A 21,418-nucleotide genomic window follows, 5' to 3' on the forward strand; every position below is an offset into this window, starting at 1 on the left:
ATGTGATAGTGAGAAATTGCCGCCAGTTGTACTTTGACTGTGGAACTGCTGGCACCATCGTTAAAGAGAGTGGTTAGAAAGTCAAGCACTAAAGGAAGAGGAACCGTGAAGGATTCAGGCCTTGCGCTCCGCCCACAAAGAGAAACGTTTCCACTTGCTTCGTAAACCTTTCTAGTGGATGGTTTATGAGCTGCCACCAAAATTGCTTTAACCGTGATGAAATACCGAGTCCTTATCAAGAGTGGAACTGGAGCAGCCAAGCGGTCAGCTTCAGGTTGTCCAGATTCGGAGGAGGAATGCAGGATGGATGGGATATCAGATCCGGGATGGGATCTAGAATCCAAGGAGGATTCACCGAGTGAGACCTTAGGAAGGGGAACCAGATCTGTCGAGGCCAGAATGGAGCAATGAGAATCATTCTGCAACCCACCCGAGAGGCTTTCTGAAGAACTTGGAGCATCAGAGGCAAGGGTGGATAGGCATACAGAAGACCGGGTGGCCAAGCATGCACCAGAGCGTCTCTTGGGGTACCTCCGGGAGGAGGTATTAGAGCGAAAAACTGTCGCACTTGGTGTTTGAGGGAGAAGCAAAAAGATCGCATGAAGGGTTCCCCACCGTGCGAATATGCTCCGCTACTTGACAATTGAGAGACCACTGTAAGGGGTCAGAATGGTGCGACTGAGCTTGTCCGCTAGGATGTTGGACCGACCGAATGTGCGTTGCTATTAGAAAGCGTTATTGGTGGAGATTGCCCATTCCCAAACTCTCATGGCCTCTCGACAAAGAGGGTAAGACCTTGTTCCCCTTGCTTGTTGATGTACCAGACAACAGACATGTTGTCCGATAGAATTGCAATTGTTCGCAAGGGAAGAAAGTCCTGAAGTGCTAGCAACGCTAAGAGCACTGCTCTCATCTCTAGAACATTGATATGCAGTAAGGTCTCTGAATCGCTCCACGTGCCTTGGACGGTCCGCAAGAAGTGCCCCCACCCGAGGCGGAGGCGTCCGTGGTCACCGTGGCGAGTGGGGGAGAAGCACAAAATGGGCGGCCTTTGTGGAGATCCGGGAGTGGAGCCACCACAAGAGGGACCGCTTGCAAGCCTTGCTGATCGCTATGGGATGATGCATGGGGAGAGCAAGGTATGACCACTGTACTAAGAGCGTCCATTGAAGAATGCGCATATTGAGCCTGGCAAGAGGAAGAAGTGCTATAGCCGATGCCATGGACCCTAGAGCCCTCAGGACCAACTCCGCCGGAACAGAACTTGACTGGAGAATGGCCCGCACCTGGAGCTGCAGATTTAGAACTCTGTCCGCAGTGAGGAAGGCTCGTAAACTCCTTGTGTCTAGCCTGGCCCCTATAAAATCTAAGAACTGTGTGGGCGCCAGGTTGGATTTCTTTGTATTTATTGTGATGCCCAGAAAGGGAACAAGATGGAGAAAGGAGTCTCGCGCCAATAGAAGTAGATGCCTTGTTGGGGCGGTAAGAAGCCAGTCGTCCAGGTAGGGAAAGACCTGCACCCCTGAAGCCTCAGGTGGGCCGCTACCACTGCTAATACTTTGGTGAACACCCTGGGGCTGTGGTGAGACCAAAGGGAAGGACCCGAACTGGTAGTGACTGGCTCCCAGCCGAAGCGGAGAAACCTCCTGGAGCGCCTGTCCATCAGGATGTGGTAGTACGCGTCCTTGAGGTCTATCGAGCACATCCAGTGATTTTCTCCCAGAAGGGGAGAATAGATTGCAGAGTGACCATTCGGAATTTTTCTTTGGGACTGCCAGATTCAAGAGAGAGAGGTCTAGGATTGGTCTTAGTTCCCCGTCTTTTTGGCACTAAAAGAATCTGGAGTAGAACCCTGATCCGATCTGGTCTGGGGAACGGGCTGGATGGCTCCTTTCTTTAGCAGATGGCCAATTTCTGCCAGCGGCCTCCCGTTAACCGGGTGGGACGTCTGGGAGGGACTTCAACTTTGGAAGGTGAAGGAAAGGAATGCGATATCCTCTGGATATGATTTGGAGAACCCAGCGGTCCGATGTTATGGACTCCCATGCCGCTAGGTGCCCCGAACGTCCCCGACTGCCTCCAGAGTAGAGCAGTCGGGCAACCCTCAGGGTTGCTGCGCGGGCCGTTCAGAGAAAGGTTCCCTGGACCCGAAGTTTCTGGGAGCCCCTCTGCCTCTAGGGCGGCGTCCTCCCTGTCCTCCTCTGCCACGGAAGGACTGGTTGTCCGAGCAGGCTGGGACTGCTGCGACTTCGAACCACATCTTCTTCTGACCCTTTTGGTTCCTAGAATAGGGCCTCTGGGGTGCAGAGAAGCGGATTCCGACGGCAGACAGCGTCTTCCCGTCCTTTTCGCTCTGGGTCAACGTCTGCGAACGGTCTTGCCAAACAGAGCAGAACCATCAAAGGGGCGTTCGCAAAGCGGCGCTTTGAAGGGCTCAGAAAAATCGCAGTGACGGAGCCAGGCCTGACGTCTAGTGACCAGTCCTGTCCCCGCAGCTCTAGCGGCGCCTTCCGTTGCATGGGAGAGTAGCCGCATAGAAGTATTTGTAACTGACCTAAGAGTGGCCATACGGGTGGAGTGCAGAACTCTGTCCTCCTCCGAAATGGACTCGGGGGGGGGATGCAGCGTATTCTTAATAAGATCTCGCTGCATCCTAATGACATGTGCCAAATAGTTCAGCGCCCTTACCGAGAAGGTCGCCGAACTGAACATCCGCTTCCCAAGCGGTCCATCATCCGAGACTCCTTGCTCGGTGGGTGGACTGAGGACTCTCCTGAGCCAGTTCCCTCTTTGTGGCCGCCGTCAACATGGCATCTACCGGAGGCCCCTTACTCCAATGGGTCCGGTCGGATGGCGGACTAAGGATCCTATCCGGTCTCTTGGGAATTGGCTCCACGGTGTCCGGTTCCTTCCACGCCCTGGTGGTAATAAGGTCCACCAGGGGTCGGCAGGGGACACCCAAGAGGTAGACGGGCCCGCTTCAAATGCCTCCAAGAACACGGACTCGTCCGAGGAAGACTTGGGGCAGACCACCCCCTTATACGGAGTATTTCCATGATGTCTCCAAAGGAGACATCCTCGGGTGACCGTGGGGAGCCTTCCTTCCTCCAAGTCCGTGTCTTCTGTGAGAGACTCGGGAAGTCAATGTGCCTCCTTTTGACGTATGCTTGCGAGGACCTCCTCTGGGGGCTGTCAGAGGAGTCCTCGCAAGCAGCAATTTGCTCCATAGGGGCAACTTGGGGCACAGAAACGGGCTGTCCCAGGGGCCGGATGGTGGAAGCCTGGCCCAGTGCAGAGGGAGCGCGGGACGGAGCCGAACAAGTGCCGGGGTCCGGAGACCCTCAACAGAGCCCTCTCCACTACATCAAAAGCCGGGGAGCCGACCTCGACCAAAGGATCCGACAATCGGCTCCCCTCGGATCCGAAGAGTGGACCGAGCGGCGCCGGCGCCGGATCCGAAGGACAGTACGCTCCGGCACAGACGGCGCCGAAGGAGCACTGATCCCCTGGATCCGAGGCTCGGATCCAGGCTCCGAGGTCGGATCCGACACACTCGAGGGCAGGGTCGATCCGGCACCAAGTACTATCGGCGCCGACCCACCCCGCCCGGCTGCTCGGCTCCAGCTGCTCGAACCCGGATAGCGGGTCGGAGAAGGAGCAATAGGCTAAAAGGGTGTTGAGCTCCCCGGAGGGGAGGCAAGAGCACTCCCATCTGCATCTGGGCCTGGATGAACCTTCTCATCATCCGGTCCAGATCAGCATCAGAAAGGCTATGTAGATCTCGACGAGGCTACCGAGGTAGGCCTGGAGTGCCTCCTCGATAGCCTCGACGGAGATCGGGTCTCCTCCTCCTCAGGACCCGTGAAAAGCACACAGGGGACCGGAGCCGAGAAGGAGGAGACCGAGCCGACAGGAGCCGGGAGAAGCCAGCTTGGCTGGCGGGGCGAAACAGAGGTCTCGCCCGCCGCTTGGTGCTTCTCCCTCCGTCCTTTTCTGGCATCCCTCTCCTCTCCAGAAACGGGAGGTTGAGTCCCAGGAGCAGGAGGGGGTGCCACAGGGGGAACAACCGTAGCCACAGTTGTACCCGAAGGAGCGGAGGCGGAGCCGAGTCTGGCGGTAAAGACCCACCAAGACAAGCTTGGACCTCCGCTCCTCAGTGCCCTGGGGTTGAACCCTGCACAAATGGAACAACCAGATGTGAGGTGTTCAACCCCGAGACACTTAACACACCGAGTGTGGCCATCAGCCGGTGAGAGCTTATGGCCACACTCGAGCATTTCGAAAATAGATTTAGACTGATCAGCCATAATCTATAAAGCTACTAAAAGTAACTTAAACAAAAAGACACACAGGCCCAACACACACTCTACGCAACAGCGAGGGAGGGAAAAATTACTTAATTTAACTCAAAATAAAACTATCAAAGAGGGAAACCTAAACTTTCACACAGAAAAACCAAAAAAACTTTAAATTTTCTGTTTTAACAAGTAATAAATGACCACTTAGCTGAGAGCTATGAATACAAATCCAGTCACCAGCGCGGCAAACGAGATCCGAGGTCATGAGGGTAGAGCAGGGCATTATGGGTGAGGGGAGGAGCTGAGAGCTTGGATCCATAGCTGGAAAACCATGCCGGTTCGGATCCGATATCGGATCCATAACCCACAGGTTGCAGACAAATGAATATCCTACTTCAGATTGTTCATTTCCGATGTTAAAATTCGCACATACGTACACTTTCTTTTATAATTTTCGATTTTATGATAGTAAACCTATATATGTATATATATATATATATATATATACACACATACATATATATATATATATATATATATATATATATATATATATATATATATATATATATATATATATATAAACAGTCCACCAACGATCCCAAGGCAAAATATACAACTTCACAATCCTAAATATTATATTTTAATAAAAATGTATTTTAATATAAATGTATTCAATATAGATGGATTAATTAGTTTTAAAATGTATAATAACTAAGCAGTTTGATGAAGTATATGAACTATTTAGATTTATTTAGATGCTTTCTTTTTAATTAAATTGTAGTAATTGAGATGTAATTATCTAATTAATTACTGTGTATAAAATGGAGATGTATTTTTTTAGAGAATTACGTCTGAAGAAGCAGTTGAGTTTCCGTGAAAGAGCTAACGTCTTTTATTATTTTATTAAAACATCAGTTTTATTCAACTTGGATATCATCTTTTCCTTAAATTTCTTGATTGGATGTTACTTTGCTGCCTCTTGCCTTTGGGATTGTGAAGTTATATATATATATATATATATATATATATATATATATATACATACATACACATATACACATACACACATTTTATATATATATATATATATATATATATATATATATATATATATATATATATATATAATATATACATACTTGCACGCACACACACACACACACACACACACACACACACACACACACACACACACACACATACATACATACATACATATATGGGTCCCCTTCAGAATGCCGAAATTCAAAACTTCGAAACCCATATGATCGCAGACCATCTGTTCAAAGTTTTGAAATATCAACATTCTGAATGGGAAATCGCATACAGCGCGGACCGGGAGATTTCCCTTGTTCTCGCTGCAGTGCAATCTTGGAGTTGGTATATTGAAGTGGGGGGGGGGGGGGGTGCAATGCCTTCCTGCTATACACAGTTTAAAGTGTTTTTTTTTATTTTTACGGGTCTAGTTCACATTTTCGAACATTTAAATGTTCGATCATATGGTCTCTGCCATATGAATTTCGAACATTTGAGCGTTCGATTATGTGAAGTAGACATATATATATTATATAAACAGACAGTAATGCGCAGTAGGGGAGGGGAGGAAAATAAAAAAGGTAAACTTTTAGCAGAGAAAAAATTAGCAAGAGGAAATAATACAACTCTTACCTAAACAGGCGCTTGGAGCAACGGATCGCGATGCAAGCATGAAATTTGGCAAATGAGATCTGAAGGGAGAAAGGAGACTGGGGAATTATAGGTAGGGGAGAAGCTTTGATCAAGATGCTGGGTATGCAGCTTTTGGATCTGTGCCACATATGAGAACCCACAGGTTGAAGACCAAATGAAGACAACTTCAGATCTAGTTTTTCTCCTGTCAGCTACAACTCATTAATTAAAAGCTGCAGTGATCGAGAAGCTTGTGTTTACATGAGCTGGTCCCATGCAGTAAACACACTCCTTGTGGGCATGCCCACAAGAAGTGTAATTTTTTTTAAGGCCTGTCAGCCATTTTTTTTTTTTTTTTTTTTTTGAAATAGGAAGAGAGACCACCTCTAATGGTAAAAAGAATTATGCTGTTGAATAAAAGATAGAGAAAGAAAAATAAAATACCACCAATGGTAATTATGAAAAATAGTAAAAAGATGCCAAGAATGACCGAATAACAGAGAGATTTAATAAAAAGGAGAAAGGAATTTAGATAAAGAAATCAAACTTTCTTATTTGCTGAAGTAACTATAACAAATGCTGCAAAAGGATCCCACATCTGTACATGATAGCGGCAAATGAGATCTGGGGTGCTGGGGATGGACTAGGGCATTATGGGTAAAGAGAGGGGCTAGAGAGTTTGATCTAAAGTCTGAAGTATGTGGCCGAGTTGGATCCGAAGATTTGATCCCTAACCCATTCGCTGAAGAAAAATAAAAAGGACATAATCAGATCAGAGAAATGAGCAGAAGCAGTGAGAGCAGGTCAGGGTCACAGAGAAGATGTAAAGAAAAGTGTTTCCTGAGAACAGAAGGTGTAAAAGTGCCAACATACTCCTACTGATAAACTTCTTTTGTGTACTATTCCTGAACTAGGACAGCACAATGGTGCAATACTTAGTGCTGCTGTCTACGAGTGCTTGCTTTTTCAGTTCTGAGCTTAAACAGTCTTCTGTATACACATCCTGTGCTTGCATAGGTTTTGTCTGATAATCTAGTTTCCTCTCACATCCCCAAAGGTGAACTGAAAACCCTCTTGAAGAAAGTGCATGCAAGTATACTATGTGTGCAAGCAGGCAAGCATGCATCCATCCATGGCACATTTTACTTTTTTTTAGCTCCCCTTCCGTTTCATTTTTTCCAGCTTACTCCAGCACCATCATCTAATGCAGGGTCTACCAGCCTTGCCTACATCTCAAACTTTTTTGTTTTTTTGAAATCTCATTTATGATTTCTACCCTTTCCTATTAGCCTGGTTACATCCAAGGGCAACTCCCCATCTATGACTCACGTCTCCATATAGGAAATGCCTGGATTAATGCCCCCCCCCCAGAGCATGAACACCCCACCACAAGCCTCAGATATCCAAGCAATTAATGAAACTCAGGTCACCTGGCTCATAGTTAGGAATGTTGTCCCTCAACATCACAGCATGGACTAGGATAAGTTGTCCTACTTTGAACCCACTGAGTAGTAGGATAGGTGAACAAGTTCCATCTCTCCTCCAGCCCAGAATGTGATTTTAAGGACAAATGGAAAAATGAATGATTGGACAAAGCTGTTTTTGATGCAAGACAGACAAGAACAGCATAAAAGTGATATACTGAAAGATAACAGCACCATAAGTGCACCATAATTAAACAATCTTCACAGCAGTGCTGTCAGCAGTAATACACAGATTTTGCTAACTGAAACTTCAAAATGACACTTGCAGTTAGTCCATATAGTATGTACATCATTGTGTGACTAAACCCAAATACAGTGTTCAAAAGACTATTCACTATGGTGTATGCAATCTAATTGCTACATATGCTGCCTGGCCAAACTCAAGTCATTACAAAAAGGGACATTACTATTTTGGCTCCATTAGGAAGACTACTCACATATAAGCCATACAAGTGCGGCACAGCTGCCTTCTCAAAACTGTTGCACCTGTTTCCCGATTTGGCTGATATTCCAAATGTAATAAGTAAAGCCAGTTTAGTCTGTAAATGCAACCACTGTTAAAGACAAGTGCTGCAATATTCAATGCTACACATTCACCACGTTCAGACATACTGCTAACAAAAAAAGTTAAAATTTCTTTCAGAATACTGCCAGCCATCATTTCACAAGCTATGACATAAAGAAAAAAAGTCACGCTTGTTATTAATAAAATTCCGGCTTCCTTCCACTGCCTTTCAGCAACTTATCCTCTCTCTCCTTAATACCACACAGTTCCAATTTCACATGCATCTAATGTGTTTAACACAACACAGCATCTCTTCTGCTGTGTACCTTAGAGACCTTCACTGGCTATGTAGAAGAAAATATGAGTAAATAGGCACACTGGAGAGCAACACACCTTCAGGAAGGAGGTCAAGAATAATAGCCAAACTAGAAACAGTTAATGAATTACAGCATGCAGATTCCACTGCCAAAAAGCCTGATGCAAACAAAATGTTCTACAGAAATAAAAGGGAAATTGGTGAAGGAGAGCAAGTATTTGTTGATCAACTACATAGCGCTGCCAAACCAAAGAGTTCAGAACTTGTAGGCTTGTGGAGCTCAGGTTATTTCTTTTCTTTTTTTTTTTTTTGGTAAATCCAAGTCTTTTTTTTTCTGTTTGTTAAGCTACCTAAAGCACTTACTGTACACTTCCATTAAAGGGACTGTACTAAATTGCTCTTTGTAATGGTTATTCAGCTGGGGTTGGCTTCTCCTATTAACATTCACTGATGCTGCCCTTGGTCTGGCAGAATAGTCCTAAAAAAAAAAAACAGAAAAAAAATTCAACAGTACCAGCAACTCAAATCAGAAAATACTTCAAAAAGAAAGTGTTACACATTAAAATTGTACTTGGCACTTAATGCTTCAAATACAGTTAACATGACCACCACTTAATCCTTTTTGCACAGCTATTAAGATCAATAATACATCACAACTGATTTGATTCATACAGTAACTTTTTGCCATCGAATATGTCCCAGAGCTCCAGCTAGATCTTCCACTTGGACATCTACAGCAACTGTCCAGCTTCCTCAACAAACTGGAGCCCTGTACTACTAGAAATCTGTGTGGAGTCAGCTGGGAAGTGGACAGAAGGGAGCTCAGGGCACCCTGGTATGGTGCCATCTTGACAACCATAGACAGCTTATCATTTTGCCTTACCACTGTCTCATCCAATAATATCCATAGGATTTGGCAACTTATTTAGTAGGCAAATGAAATTGACTACAGGTCTTCCCTAGTCAAAAAAACACCATGAAAGTACACAATTTATAGCCCAAAGGAGGTGTTAAAGTGAAATACCACATTACAATACAAAACGTGCACAAAAAGCAAAATCCGTCAAATAGTCACAGGATACTACTATTCAGTAGTATACTCCAAACAGCTGCCTTGAAGGGTGATAACAAGCAGTGGTGTGTGCTTATGAAATTACTCTACAAATCAAATTAACTGGCAATCATTTTGGCCTTGTATGTAAAGTCGGAGTTGTTTGGAGAAAGAGAAAAAAGTTGAGAAAGGGTACCTGGAAAAGGTTCCAAATAGTGGAGTCTACTACATGGGAGAAACCTGTTAATGCAGGGGGTCAGAATAGTGGGGATAAACAGTAAAATAAGATGTCGAAATAGGGCTTTACAGTGCTCCATGAAAAGGAGTTTGCATAACAGTGGTAGCAAAAATTGTCTAAGGAACTAGAAGCCATCCTGCTTGTTTGGCTTCAGTTAAGTGAAGCTTCCTGCTGGTTCTAGCACTAAAAAACAAGTTATGTACTCACCATAACAATGGATTTGTGCTGTTTTCATCTTCAATATATGGGTGTTTGGATCAGAGTTGGATCTGACTTCGACCACTTTCAAGTTTTTAGATCTGGTGCTCAGGCTCCTCCCCATATCCATAATCTCCTGTGCTAACCAAAAGTACCTCATCAGGTATACCCTCTGGGGGGGGGGGGGGGGGTATACAGTGTCTGAGACAGAGAAAATAAACTGTTGAAAAACTCTATCTTGATAAGGAACCTCAAGCAGCCAAGGCCAAGTCAGGCAAAATACTCCAGTTAGAAATGTAAAACGCCATGAGACACATGGAAGCAGGAAGGTGGACGGGGAGCTCAGAACGAATGGCAACAGATAAGACAGATCTAGCATTAAGGCGAGTACATAACTTGTATCTTATGCGGTCTTTTCCGTCCATTCCTCAATGTTTAGGACAGAAATCCCCAGCTACTGAATCACTTAGGTCGTCTATGGAAAGATATTCTGGAGCACAGCCAAACCCAAAAAAATGCTCCTGACCTGGATGGTATGTCCTACTAAAATGTGAAATCAAGATATAGACCTCAGACCAAGTGCGCACAAATGTCATCAAGAAGGACTCTGGGAACGAAGACTGCAGGTGAAGTTAGTGATCTAGCAAAGTAGGCCTTTGGAGGTACAGGCAGAGATGAACCCATTTGCATATCTTTTGCTTATAAACACTCAGACTCAAAACAACCAATGGGAGAGAGCAACTCTGGATGTTCCCGTTCCTATTTTGACAGGACAGCAAGACAAACTAAGTTTTCTGAAGACTCTGGTCCAATGCAGAGTGAACATTAATGGAGAGTAAGCATCTAGTAAATGTAAATGTGTAGTAGCCTTCGTTTGTAAAATCTGGGAAGAACACTGGAAGATTTATGGTTTGGCTGGTAGGGGATTCAGAAGCCACACTTCTATGAAAAAGGTTGCTTCTCAAAAAACATACCGTCTTTGTGAAAGACGAAGTATGGAGGTTTTGCAGACGGCATGGAGCTCAGAAATTCTCCTTGTAAAAGTAATAGCATCTAAGAACACAGTTTTCCATGATTTTCCATGATAAAAATTTAAAAAAAAAAAAGCTTTGGCAGCAGATCAAAAGTAGGACTAGTTACAGAATGCAGTAAAATGGTAATCTCAACGAGTGACTAGGTCTCTAATTGGGGAACATAAGAAAAGTTCCCCTACGAAACGCTTTAGATAGCCTTAAAGATGCAATAGGTGTGTGATTCTCACCAATATGAAGGAAAGTTATAGCTGCTAACTGTGCTTAGACAAACAGCTGGCTCAAAGATTGCTGGAAGGGGAGTAGAAAAAGGATAAAGATTGTTCTCAATTGCCCAGATGGAGATACTTTTCCATTTGTTTTTGTAAATATTACAAGTTGAATGTTTCTGGGAAGTTAGGCTATGAACAACTGAGGATGAAAACCTGTGCAGTCTAGCCATCCCTAAATGTGGTCAGCTTAAGAGACTGAATGTTTGGGTGAGGCAATCCTGACAGGTGAGATAGCAGATCTGAAGCCAAGTTCAGCACCCAGGGAGGGTGCACTAGATGCCAGAGGAAGGGAAACCATGTGTGTAGAGGCCAGTAAGGTGTTATGATGATTAATGCGATCTTCAGTGATTTCTGTAAAAACCTGTGAATCAAAGGGATGAGAAAGAAGGCATAAGGCAGTCCTAGGAGCCAACTGTGGAACAGACCATCCTTTGATGACTCTCCCTCCTGCAGAATCAAAGCAAAAAACTTGCTGGACTTGATGTTGTGGGGAGATGCAAATAAAGTGCAGCAAGATCATCTCCCATGGCTGAATATTTGCTGTGTGACTGCTGTATTTGAGGGACTAGTTGTGACGGAGGACAGACCTGCTCAACATGTCCGGTAACATATTGGATCTGCCAGGGATATGCATTGCTACTACAAAGCGGTGAGAAGATATCGCCCATCACCAGACTCTCTTGGCATCTCAACATAACTTGTTCCCTCCCTGTTAAATGTACCAGTGACTGCCATGTTGTCTGCCTGGATAGATATCACATCTTAGAGGAGTGTATCCTGAAAGATATGCAACACTAGGGAGGACCGCTCTCATCTAGAATACAGTGAGAAGACTGGCTTCCATCTGGACCATGTCCATGTACCTTGGACCATCTTTCCCCATGTAATTCCCCCAAACCAAAGTGGGAAGTGTTCATGGTCACTGTGGCTTGGTGAAGTGAAGGTTAAAAGTTCATCACTATGAAACATGGAGACTCCAACCACCACCAAATACACGACTTCCAAATCTCCATTAGATATACTCTGAAAGACACAGGCTGCACACCTTTCAACTGTACTGAATTCCTCTGCATTTACCAGTATTGGAGGTCCAAATAATGGGGTGCCACGGATTCCTGAGTGGCCCCTTTATTCCCTTATTTCCCAGGTTTTTTTTTTTTAAATTTTCTGCTGATGTCATCACGTGCAGAGGCATGCACGATGACGTCAGCTTCATGAGCAGACTACCAGCCTGCTGGAATTGGCTGAGGGCTCCAGATGTGTGGCTAACTGATACGGAGTGATTCAATGTACTTTGTTTAAGGGCAAAGAATTTGTGCATGTGTTTCTTCAGCTCCTCCAGGTAAAAACACCTACAATTCAGCGCATATAGCAGTTAGGACCGTTTTTTTATGTGCTGCCTGCATTTATTGATGGTAATATAGAACGTAGAACGGGACCATACCATTATTTCTGGTCGCAGACTCGCTCTCAATTTGAATTTACTGTGATGCTGCATATAGTTCCTTTCTGAAGCTAGTTGAAGTAAGTGTGTGAATTACTTGTTGCTACATATAGCTGCAGGCTCGTTTCATTCCATCTGTACTGTGATATTGCATATAATTCTATTCTGAAGTTAGTGTGTGAATTTGCTGCATATAGTTGCAGGCTGTTTTAGCTGTTAGGACCATTGCTGCATTACTGATATTTAGCTGTTCTGTTCTATTATTCTTGTGTGCTGATGATATATACCTGTGCATATTTGAATTACTGCAGTTGAAGTGTGCAATTGCTGTGAAGGGCCATTCTGAGACGCACAGGGGCTGCGTGTGCAACTGCTGTGAAGGGCCATTCTGAGACGCACAGGGGCTGCGTGTGCAACTGCTGTGAAGGGCCATTCTGAGACGCACAGGGGCTGCGTGTGCAACTGCTGTGAAGGGCCATTCTGAGACGCACAGGGGCTGCGTGTGCAACTGCTGTGAAGGGCCATTCTGAGACGCACAGGGGCTGGTTGTGCAATTACTGTGAAGGGCCATTCTGAGATATATGGGGGCTGCATGCAATTACTGTGAAGGGCCATTCTGAGGTGTGCATGTCTCTCTGTCTCTGCGTGCGTGTCTCTCTGTGTGCATCTCTCTCTCTGCACGCGTCTCTCTCTCTCTCTGCGCATCTCTCAATCTTTCTGCCTGCGCGTCTCTCTCTGCCTGCGCAGGTCTCTCTCTGCACATCTCTTTCTCTCTCTCTGCGCCCCTCTCTCTCTCTCTCTCCCTCTGCGTGTGTCTCTCTCTCTCTCCCTCTGCGTGTGTCTCTCTCTCTCTCCCTCTGCGTGTGTCTCTCTCTCTCTCCCCCTCTGCGTGTGTCTCTCTCTCTCTCCCCCTCTGCGTGGGTCTCTCTCTCTCCCCCTCTGCGTGGGTCTCTCTCTCTCTCTCTCTCCCCCCCTCTGCATGGGTCTCTCTCCCCCCCTCTGCGTGGGTCTCTCCTCTCTCCCTCTGCGCGGGTCTCTCTCCCCCTCTCCGTGGGTCTCTCTCTCTCCCTCCCTCTGCGTGGGTCTCTAACTCTCTCTCTCTCCCTCTGCATGGGTCTCTCACTCTCTCCCCCTCTGCATGGGTCTCCCTCTCCCTCTGCGTGGGTCTCCCTCTGCGTGTGTCCCTCGCTCTCTCTCTCTCTCTCTCTGAGCGTCTCTGTGCGCGTCTCTGTGCGTGTGTGTGTGTCTCTGTGCGTCTCTCTCTGTGCATGTGTGTGTGTGTGTGTGTGTGTGTGTGTGTGTGTGTGTGTGTGTGTGTGTGTGTGTGTGTGTGTGTCTAAAATGCCCCAGTTAGGTATACCTGGTGGTTCTGGTTACTCAGGCTCAAACCCTGTACCTTCGGTACAAGAAGAAAGAGGCAGAGTTCTCTACCCATATCACCACTCCTGACTGAAGGAGTTATAGCTCTCAACTGTACAAATTTTCACAGAATGTCTGGAATATCTGGCTCATACTTTTGGTCTGTTCCTCTTAAAATTTGAATGGTGCAGTGGTAGTGTTGCTGCCTCACAACAAGAGGTTCTCTGGTTCGATTCTCAGCTTAAGTGTCTTCTATGTGGAGTCTGCATGTCCTCCCTGAATGTGTATGGGTTTCCTCTGGGTTCTCAGATTTCCTCCCATGATACAAAGACATGCATCTGGAGCGTTTCTCCCTAGGCCTCTGCTGCAAATGGGCTTCATTCCAAGTCGGACTTTCCCAGTAAACAAATGTTAAATAAAAATAAAATAAAATTTGTGGTTTTCTAGCAAATCGGTGAAATGTGAATTCACTAAATGATGATAAAAGCCATTTACGTTTGTCTTCCTTTCTTTCAGGAAACACATGGTAAAATGTTATTCTAGCAACTTTCTAAGATTATACAAGCAATGTTTAAAATGGGTAGTCAGTTTTGGGCCTTTGCCCCTCCTCCCCCAATAAATTTAGACTTTCCTGATTTCTTGTGCTGCATAGTTCAAGGGAAAGAGAAGTTTAGTGCTGCTTATGCAATGTCTACTTGCATTGTTAGTAGCACAACAGGTAGTATACTTGCTTTTGCTGCAGAAGGCTGTGGGTTCTACTCCCACAGTATGTGGATGGACTGCTAATACTGTACCATGCTGTACTTTCACAGGAGTGGATGCTGCAAGTTCTGAGAACGTCCTCCTTTGGTGGAAATACCTAGCAACTATGAACCTGTTTATCAGTTTGCCATCCATTCCCTATTGAAATAGTACTAGCTTATTTTTTAAGGTAACACAGGTAATTTATTCAAGGGCAGCAGGCACTTCACTTGTAGATGAAACAATGAAATATAAAGTCATTTGCTAGCAGCAACCTCTTCATTAGTTACAGCTCTCTTTAATGTGGAATTATTTAGATGACGTCTCTAGAGATCATGCTTATTTACTGATACCGGTGGACTGTAGAAGTCTGAGTAGACTTTTATGATGGAAATGTTCTGAATTGGGTAGTTTTGTCATTGTTGGTTCATGCATTTTGTTTCATTGCGTACAGGAAAAATGTTCAAAATAAATTTAAAACATGCTCTAACAAGTGTGCTGTATTATACAAGGAATATAATTTAATGAAGTCAGGAAGGTGTATCAAAGAACACATGTATGGTTAGTATGCAAGGGGCCTATTTGAAAACAGCTCAAAGGTAATCTTTATCCACCACTGGCTAGATGCATTTTCTTGGAATGTGCATTTCAATGCGGTTTCAATGAATGTGAGTTTCAAGGGCAGAGAAGTTTTAATGCCAAGTCTATTTTCACTGTGAGACTGCATTGCTTTGTTTAAGCAGATGTCTATTAGTGTTTGTGCTATAAAATACAAAATAAAAGTTTTAAATGAAATCCAAATAATCATTGTAGAAGTAAAGTAGTATGCATATTACAGTGTCATAGTAAATGGGACGAAATAGCCAAGTAATGGGACACTGGAATGGCTGCAGTGGGACTCCGGGGCCATATGTGGTTGTTATTCAGTTTGTGTTTGAAAGTTGGTATCCCACAATTTCATTCTAGTGGGCGGTGTTACATAATTATGCATGCAAACTTTATGTTAACCAGCATACAGATTTGTACCCATTTTTCATGGGCCTTTGCCCAGATTTTTGATGTTTCTAGGTTGAGAGGTATGACAGGCTGTTGTCTGAGTCCACTGCAGAACACACGCATTATCTGCCAGGGGAACCAGGGTGATCAAAGCTGCAGTGGTCCCGAATGTGTATAATTCTTCCTAGTTGTTTCTGAAAAGACAAACCTGTTAAAGATTGATGGTGAATAGATATAATCCTTGCCTGGAAAAGTTGTGCTGGTCAAAGACTTGCGCCCAATGGGGCTCCTATGAATTCTAGAGATTGTCAAAGTTTGAATTTTGTTGCACAAAGTTATGCCTAGGTCTGAACACAAGTGGAGTAAGGAGTCACTGGCGTGAATAATTAGATACCAGGTAGAGGTGAGGAGTCAAGTCGTCTAAGGGATGACTCTGAACACTTGCAAGTACAGATGAGATGCTACTACTACCATACACTTGGTAAACATGTCTAGGGGTTGTGGTAGACAAAGGGTAAGCTCTTTGAATTGAAAAAGAATGACTCCCAGCTAAAAGCAGAGAGGCTTCCTAGACAGCTTCTCCTGTGGTAGTAAGTATCCTAAAGGTCTAGTGAGCACATCCAGTCATTCTCACTCAGGACATGGAGAACAGACTGTATAGTGACCATTCTAAATTTAGGTTTCCTTACAAAACTCATCAAGTAACTTGGATCTAGAATTGGCCTAAAGTCCCCATTTTTCTCGAATCTTGAATAAATTCCAGATCCTCTCTGGTCTGGTGGGACCTCTTGGATGACTCAGTTGTTTAGTAGCTTATTTCTGAACCAGCCATTTCCCCTTGAGAAGGAGCATCTGGAAGTATTTTGAGGAGCAAAAGGAGGGGTGTGGAAAGGGATGAAGTAGCCTCTAGTTATCCTCTGCACCCACCTGTCATAAGAGAGGGGAAGTCCAGGTTGTTGGATGCAGGGATAAGCACCCCCCCCCCCAACTGCTTCCACAGTGTAGCAGTTGGGCAGCTGTTCAGGAGCACTGAAAAGGCTTCTCAAAAAAAGGGACCTCTGATGTCTTGATTCTGCTGACCACCTCTGCCTCTAGGGTGATGTCTGTTAGAGACCCCGTCCACTGCCAAAAGGGGCAGTGTCTCCAGACGTGCCATGTGAAAACCCTTGTGATTTGAGGAACCAGAGTCTTACCTTCTTTTTGATTCCTAGACAAGGTCTTTTGAGGAGTGGAAAATCTGACCCCTACATCAGAAAAGGATTTGCTTTCCTCCTCACTTCGGGACCAGACAGTGCTAATGTAATAATGGGTGTTCATAAAGAACTTCTTAAAATGTTCTGAGAAGTAGCACAGCCTCATCCAAGCAAGTCTCCAAATAAACATATGCCTGTACCAGCCACTCTAAACGCACCTTCCATGGTATCGAAGATGGAGCACATACAGATATTAGACAAGGATTGAAGGGTATCCACAGGCAAGGACCCTGGGAGAGATCTGGAAAGCGCTTTGGCCAAATCTCTCTGAAAACGTATAACATATAGCAAACAGTTCAATGCCCTCACAGAGAATGCAGATGAGAAGTACACTCACTTCCCAAATCTGTCCAACACGAGACTCCCTGTTTTGTGGATAGACTGCCAAGTTCCTTCTTGGTGGCTACCACCACCATGGAATCCATGACTGGACACTTACTTCAGCAGGGACAGTTTTTATGGAGATGAGGAATTTGTATGGTTTCTTGGGGATGGGTACAGCTCTGTCCGGCTTCTTCCACACCTATGCAGAGATCAGGTCTATCATTTCATCTGCGGGTAGCCTGCCCACAACGTAGATGGGCCAGAAGCAAAAGCCTCGCTGAAGACTGACTGTTCTGGAAAAAGCAACCAAGACCGTCCCCCTTCTCTGTTTAATTAACTCCAGAATCTTCAAATGATGAATTTCAGGTAGTCATCCAATAGAGGCTGTCCAATTCAAAAATCCACAAGTCTCAGCCGTCCGCTTCAACAGTTTATTAAAAGACACACAGCACAAAAGATATCGGATTAAGCGCTTTCATCTCTTATCCAGAGACTTCATCAGAATCAAATACTTATAGTCAAAATAGTAACATTTAAGCTGCGCCATGTATCTCTCAAATGACGGAATGTCTTTCTTCAATTTACTCCATTGTGCTCCAATTTCTAGAATGTCCCTAGCTAATATAAGTTGTTGCTTTGGAAGTTTTGATCCTGACGTAAGCAAGAAGTTCAGTTCCAAAAGAGCTACCTTTAATTTGCCAAGAATGTCTCCACATTTATTTAGAATAGGATTCTTCTTGTGCCATTAAAGGTAGCTCTTTTGGAACTGAACTTCTTGCCTACGTCAGGATCAAAACTTACAACTTAAATTAGCTAGGGACATTCTAGAAATTGGAGCACAATGGAATATATTGAAGAAAGACATTCCGTCATTTAAGAGATACATGGCGCAGCTTAAATGTTACTATTATGATTATAAGTATTTGATTCTGATGAAGTCTCTGGATAAGAGATGAAAGCGCTTAATCCGGTATCTTTTGTGCTGTGTGTTTTTTAATAAACTGTTGAAGCGAACGGTTGAGACTTGTGGATTTTTGAATTGGACAGCCTCTATTGGATGACTACCTGAAATTCATAATTTGGAGCAGTGTGTGTTTTTTGTGGAGAACTCCAGAATCTTCCTAATAAGATGCCCTCAAGAGTAGATCTGGACAGACCTTCTCTTTCATCAAAGAAAGTCTCAGAGGTTAAAGATTCTTTAAGAATGGGGGGTTATGCTAGGAGGACTCAGAAGCAAAGGTGCTCTCTCCCACAGGAACAAGTGTGCAAGACATTTTGCCATTGGCTGCCTCAACTGAACCAAAAAAGGGTATGATCTGGACTCTGGAAAATCTGTTGGGGGAAGAACAGATCCAAACTCAAGACAGTCTTCTTCTATGGAATGAGTATTCTCTCAAAAGCGGAGCTGGATATCGGTCCAAGGAGCCGAAACCTCCAAGGAAGACTCAACCCAAGAAATCATACAGCTAGGATCCAAGGCCAGTGTCAGAGTGGAAAGCAGAGTTGTGTAAAATCTTAAAACAGTAGATGTCCTTCTCTTCCCTTCTGTTTAGAATACAACAGGGATCTCCCTCCCAGGGCAACCCAACGCTTGCCCAGTACACAAAACCCTATCTTGTATGTGCCATGCATCACACTTTGCTCCCTGCATAGAACATAGGGCATAAAAAGAATGTACAGATGCAACTACCCAAAACTGAATTACCCCAGAAGAGGACAGTCTCCACAGGACACAGTAGTCCATGCACAACAAGAAGGAATAAAATGCAGAAGATAAAGGGGAAACCCTCAGCCAGACAGGAATCTAAACAAAAACTAGAGAGGGAGCGAATACTGCAACAGTAAAGAGAACTAAATCTACTACTATGGTAAGATTTTACACAACTGTACAATGTTGTTCTACATCACTGTTGCAATATTCTAAACAGAAGGGAGAGTGAAAAAGCTCAAGAAACAGAATGGGAGGTGGGAGGTTAAAAGCCCTCAACAAAACATACAAAATGGTTTCTCCAAAACTTGCTCTGGCCCTAGAAACCATATCAAACTTATAATGCTAGTAAAGGTATGCACTGAAGACTTAGCAGATTCAAGGAAGGATTTGGTGCCCAACCCCATGAAGACACCAGAAGTGGCAACAGCAATAGTAGAAAGAACTAACAGAAGTACAGAGATTTGGCATAAAAAAGTATAACAAAGGGAATGGCCTTAGCAAAACATCTCTTTCTGGATATCTAAGGAACAGCCAAACCAAATATCCTGGGAAGAAAAAGCAAAAACCTGATCAGATTTACAAAACAGCCTTAGTTATATCCAAACAGAAACTGAGCTGTCAGAACAAATCCAAAGTGTGCAGGATCCCCTCACTAGAGGACTGGGGAGAAGGGGAAAAAAAGGGAGCTGCAGTGACTGATTCAAGGACAACTCACTTACTACCTTGGGCAAAAGAGGAGTATTTGTATGAAGGGACATCATGTACCTGTGGGGAAAAAAAAGGAGGAATGGCCATAAGGGCCTGGTGCTCAGAAACCCTCCAAGTAGAAGTAAGAGCCTGCAGCAAAACAGTCTTCCAGGTACAATGTTGCAAAGTAGCAGAATCTGCAGGCTCAAATGGAGTCTGAGTTAATTTTTCCAAAGCAAAATTAAGGTCCCAAGGAGGAGGAACAGATTTTCTTGGAGGCTTAACATACAGGAAAAAAATGAAAAGACCAATGGTCAGACCACTAAAACATTAAGTAATATGGATTATTACCTAAAATGTGTCTGTTATATGTATATTTTATTTCATGTTATGCAGAATATAAGGCAAATTAATGTACTGATGTATGCAATTTTAATTAGTCTATGTCATAGTTCTATATGTGTTTTCATTGGTTGAACCATATTTTAAATACCAATGTTTTAACTGTTTTTAGAAGTCTGAAGAAACGATCAGCTGACTTAGATCGCGAAAGCGCTTACTCTTGTTCAATAAAGTGGTGTGAAACTGCAAGTGAACCGTTTCCTACCTTGACTACTACATCTCAGTTACAACTTTTGGTTTTATAAAGGGCACTACTGTGAAGCTGCAAGTGATTTATTTCCCGACGTAGATTATTCCATTTTTATCTTCAGCTGTGGTCTAACCATTGGTCTTTTCATTTTTTTCGCTTGAGGTGTATACCAGGCGTTTATCCAGCTTTTGTTTTCTTTCACGTGTTAATATACAGGAAGCCTGTAAAAAATTGTCTGACCTCAAAACGAGAGGCCAAAGGAGGATTCAAGGGCAGACAAGTAGAAACTACTGACATAGGAGCCTTCACAGAAGAATAGGCCAGGCCAGACTGGAGCAACTCACAAGTAAAAGGATCAGAGGGCCCCCCCTCCCCCCAGAAAAAGGGCCCTGGTTACAGGCACTGCACCAAAAAGAAAATCTTTGCCATTTGGATATAAAAAAAAATTCTGGTTGACCGTTTCCTTGCCTCCTGTAAAATACTGAGCACGTCCTCAAAGAGGTGCCTGAAAAATCTTATTAGCCAGTGTCAGTTAAAGAATGGACAAAGGAGGATGGTTGAGACACCCCTTGTCCTGCGTAAGAGATGAAACCGGTGCATTAACTTGTGGTGACTGTCCCTTGCCAAATGCATTAAGAGGGGGAACCAGTGCTGTCTAGGCCAAGAGGGAGTCACTAGCAAGACATTTGAAGAGTCTAACTGAACCATCTACAGGACTCTAGGTAGAGGAAGAGGGGAGAAGGCATAAAGAAACTTTCCTTGCAAGGAAAAGAAAATGCATCGTTCTTCAATGCCAGATGGCATGGCACTCTGGAGCAGAAGAGAAGAAGCTGCCTGTTCAGAGGGGAGGCAAAAAGAACTACCCGAGGAATAAGGACTATGTCCAGAAACATGTCTCAAAGAAGCGTCCATTCAGGAGGCTGTGTTTTGGGTCTGCTCAGAGAGTCTGCTACTAAATTGTGCTCTGGAGGCATGCAGACTTCACTGATAAACAGCCACCTCCCAGCCTGAAGAGCCATTCTGAAGAGGAGGCAAGAAAGAATATAAGATGCCATGAATCCAAAGGCCCAAAGAAATTCCATAGCTGGCATGGCAGTCACAGGAAGAGACTGAAAGAAGACAGTCAATGATAAAACTTTTGAAGTAGAAATGGCAACACTGGCACTGCCTGAATCCTGCACCCCACAAACACACGATCCTGAGATGGAGTCAGGATGGACTTTTAGAAGTTAATACTGAAGATCAGA

General features: G+C 44.3%; 1 protein-coding gene across 3 annotated transcripts in view; it reads right to left on the minus strand.

Moving 5' to 3' along the window:
* The window catches only part of GTSF1 (gametocyte specific factor 1), a 1,343,308-nt gene that overhangs the window by 945,561 nt on the left and 376,329 nt on the right, over positions 1–21,418 (minus strand). For all 3 annotated transcript variants that reach the window (XM_044083970.1, XM_044083971.1, XM_044083972.1), the window contains exon 3: positions 8,638–8,752. In XM_044083970.1, coding sequence (XP_043939905.1) covers positions 8,638–8,752 — 115 coding nt within the window. The remainder of the gene's footprint in view (positions 1–8,637; positions 8,753–21,418) is intronic.

The sequence above is a fragment of the Protopterus annectens genome, chromosome 9.part0 (assembly GCF_019279795.1).
Source record: "Protopterus annectens isolate FY-2018-M chromosome 9.part0, PAN1.0, whole genome shotgun sequence".
In the NCBI taxonomy this organism is placed as follows: Eukaryota; Metazoa; Chordata; order Ceratodontiformes; family Protopteridae; genus Protopterus; species Protopterus annectens.